Here is a 3191-nt window from a genome sequence, read left to right on the forward strand (position 1 = left end):
TAGAAAAAATTAATTATTCTAATTAAAATATGCAAAATTCCGATTGATACTATGTTTTATTGATTCAGACGAGAATTTTGTAATCTCAATCGAGTCATCTCATTTATCTCACGAGATTCTACACAGTTGAGACGTTTTGTCTATCCCTCTCGTTCATAGACGATACTAAAATGACTCGGGTGAGTAATCCCGGTCTCCAACGAAATTTAAAACCAAACCACCATCATCTTCACAATGTGAAAAAGGCCCAACTTTGACGGTCTTAGGCCGTCAAATTTCATAAAATTCAACAGACCAAAGGGTCGAAGTGACGTCGAATTTTTCATTGTCAAAATTTATTTATTTTTTGACAGGTCAAAATTGTCAAATTAATTAAGGATTGGGAAAATACGACAGCTCTAAGCTGTCAAATCTAGGAATATCAAGAATTTTGTTAGTCCTAGACCATCAAAATTCAATTTCTAAAATTCTTAGGCCTTGACTTGTCAATTTTTTCTGTCGATTTTTCAATTTTCACATAGTGCTTCCATCTCCAAAATTACCCCAACCTAGTTACATAACCTAAAAAATAATAATTTTCACTAAAAATTGACTATATAACAAAATCATTAGTGGTATTTAATCATAATGCTATGGTGTGGTAAGTGGTAACATCACACCCTTATTTAAACCCAACCCAGTTTCTTTTTTTCTCCCCCATTTTTCCCTTGTCCTCTTGCCTCTCTCTTCCCCCATATACAAACAAAATCCACCCCAAAAAAAAAAAAAAAACATATCATCCCACCCTCCTTTCTCTTCTCCTCAAATCCTCTCTCGCTCTCTCCTGTCTCATCCAACAAACCCATCTTCCTTCTAGTTCTAACATGAAACCATAACCATTGGAACCAAATTAAACCCACCATCCAAACAATAACCAAAGCAACAAATCATGAGACCAATTCAACCCCCACCACCCACAAACCACCGCCCAAGACGCAAACCAGACCTCACTCTTCCTCTCCCCCAACGCAACCCCTCTCTCGCTGTACCTCTCCCTCTCCCACCACCCTCTACCACCACCACCACCACCACCTCTTCATCTCAGAAACAACTTATAAGTTTCACCGAACTCGAAAAAGAACGTCGAATCGGTTCCGGTGCGGGCGGAACCGTTTACAAGGTCCTACACCGTCCCACCTGCAAATCCTTCGCTCTTAAAGTCATCAACGGCAATCACGAAGACTCGGTTCGCCGTCAGATCTGCCGTGAAATCGAGATCCTTCGTACAGTAGATAACCCTAACGTCGTTAAATGTCATGGAATGTTCGATAACGATGGAGAGATCCAAGTTCTTCTAGAATTCATGGATGGTGGTTCTCTCGAAGGTACACACATCCCTCATGAACCCTCTCTTTCAGATCTAGCTCGTCAGATCCTTTGTGGTCTTTCTTACCTTCATCGTCGCAAGATCGTACATCGAGATATCAAACCCTCAAATCTCCTCATCAACGCTCATAAACAAGTCAAAATTGCTGATTTTGGGGTTAGTCGAATCTTGGCTCAAACCATGGAACCATGTGATTCTTCGGTTGGAACAATTGCTTACATGAGTCCTGAACGAATCAATACGGATCTGAATCAGGGTGTGTATAATGGATATGCTGGAGATATATGGAGTTTGGGTGTTAGTATATTGGAGTTTTATTTGGGTAGATTTCCGTTTAACGTTGGTCGACGTGGAGATTGGGCGAGTTTGATGTGTGCGATTTGTATTTCGCCTCCTCCCGAAGCTCCATCGAATGCTTCGAAAGAATTTCGCAAATTCGTGGCTTGTTGTTTGCAGAGAGAACCCGTCAAGCGGTGGACTGCGGCACAGTTGTTACTTCATCCCTTTATTTCACAGAATAACAGTAACAACCACAAAATCAACAACAATCATAATCAACAGCATCACCATCGTCATCCACTCCTCCCCCCTCAACATTCTTCCTTCTCTAATGGGTGATTTTTTCTTATTAAAGTTTAGAATTTGAGGCTGTTTGATGGTTGGATTCAAAGGGGGTTTTTGATAATTCTGCATCTTTGAGAAAATTGGAGGAATGGGTATGTTCAATCAAGATCTCTCTCTTTTATTATTGCTGAAAGTTAGGGTTTTTTTTTTCCCCTCTATAAATTAGGAGGGGTTGCTTCTTCTTTTTTCTCTTGTTTTTGAGGTGTTACTTGTGGATCAAAATGGAATGGCAGGACTTAAAATTTCATTTTGCCATTTAGGATAGAAAATTGGTCCTCTTGTAACTTGTATGTGTTAATTTCAAATCATGATGAAGATACAAAAATGGAAACTTTCTGCTTATCTGTTTTTGTTTTAGCTTCCTCTTTTGATACACTTGGGGAGATATAAAAAAAAAAATTGGGTATTGGATTCTTTTTAGCTTTTTTAACAGATTTGGTGGTTAGATTCATTGTGTGTGTGAGAGAGAGAGAGAGAGCATGGTTTTAAAACACGTCCAAGACCGAGGTGTATTGTCCGAGTTTACTCAGTATCAGAGCTGAACAAGCCTAACTCATAAAATCACTTTTTTGATCGAGGTTTAGAATTCATGTTCATTTATTTATTTATTTATTTTTTTTTTTTTTTTGAATGAGAGGTCTCAAACGTATTGGAAAACTCGTCCGAAACAACTCAGTATTTGGTATTGGGTCTAGACGAGACTATACGCGAAACCAAATTTTAAAACCATGAGAGAGAGAGAGGTAGGGGTAGTATCGATTAATAGACAGCATATCTAAATCTGAATCAAAATATGTGAGTTTTGTTCCCAAATTTTGGAGAGATCTCTCAGTTTCCCTTAATGAAAGGGAACTCAAGTGTCCATTACTATTAAAAGAAGTCTTTGAGTTTGTATGTCTCTCTGTGTGAGTGGCAATATCTCACAGTAATAAAGCTCCAATGTGTTTGCTCATGCAAATAAGCTATTTGTGGTCCACTACTCTGAGTTTTATTGATCTTCAAAGATATCCATTTAATGGTTTGGATACTTTTATTTTAATGTAGTTTCTTCAATGTGAGTCTTGACTTAGAAGTAAGAGATAGTAAATGAGGCTATGGAATCATAATTATCCAGGTGGGCCAAACTAAGATGAATAGTTGAAAGATCAAAAGAAGTAAAATCCAAAATTGGAAGCTCAACTTTACAAAAACTATTCATATA

At 38.0% G+C, this 3191-nt stretch overlaps 1 protein-coding gene across 1 annotated transcript; it reads left to right on the forward strand.

Annotated features, from left to right (window-relative positions):
- The first annotated feature begins 753 nt into the window (after window positions 1-753).
- Window positions 754-2332, forward strand: LOC147392873 (mitogen-activated protein kinase kinase 4-like). Its single transcript, XM_086455253.1, has one exon. The coding sequence runs from the start codon at window positions 929-931 to the stop codon at window positions 1982-1984; it is 1056 nt and encodes a 351-aa protein (XP_086311379.1). The 5' UTR covers window positions 754-928; the 3' UTR covers window positions 1985-2332.
- The last annotated feature ends 859 nt before the right edge of the window (window positions 2333-3191 follow it).

This window comes from Akebia trifoliata, chromosome 10, assembly GCF_017979445.1.
Source record: "Akebia trifoliata isolate Shusen 1 chromosome 10, ASM1797944v1, whole genome shotgun sequence".
Lineage (NCBI taxonomy): Eukaryota > Viridiplantae > Streptophyta > Magnoliopsida > Ranunculales > Lardizabalaceae > Akebia > Akebia trifoliata.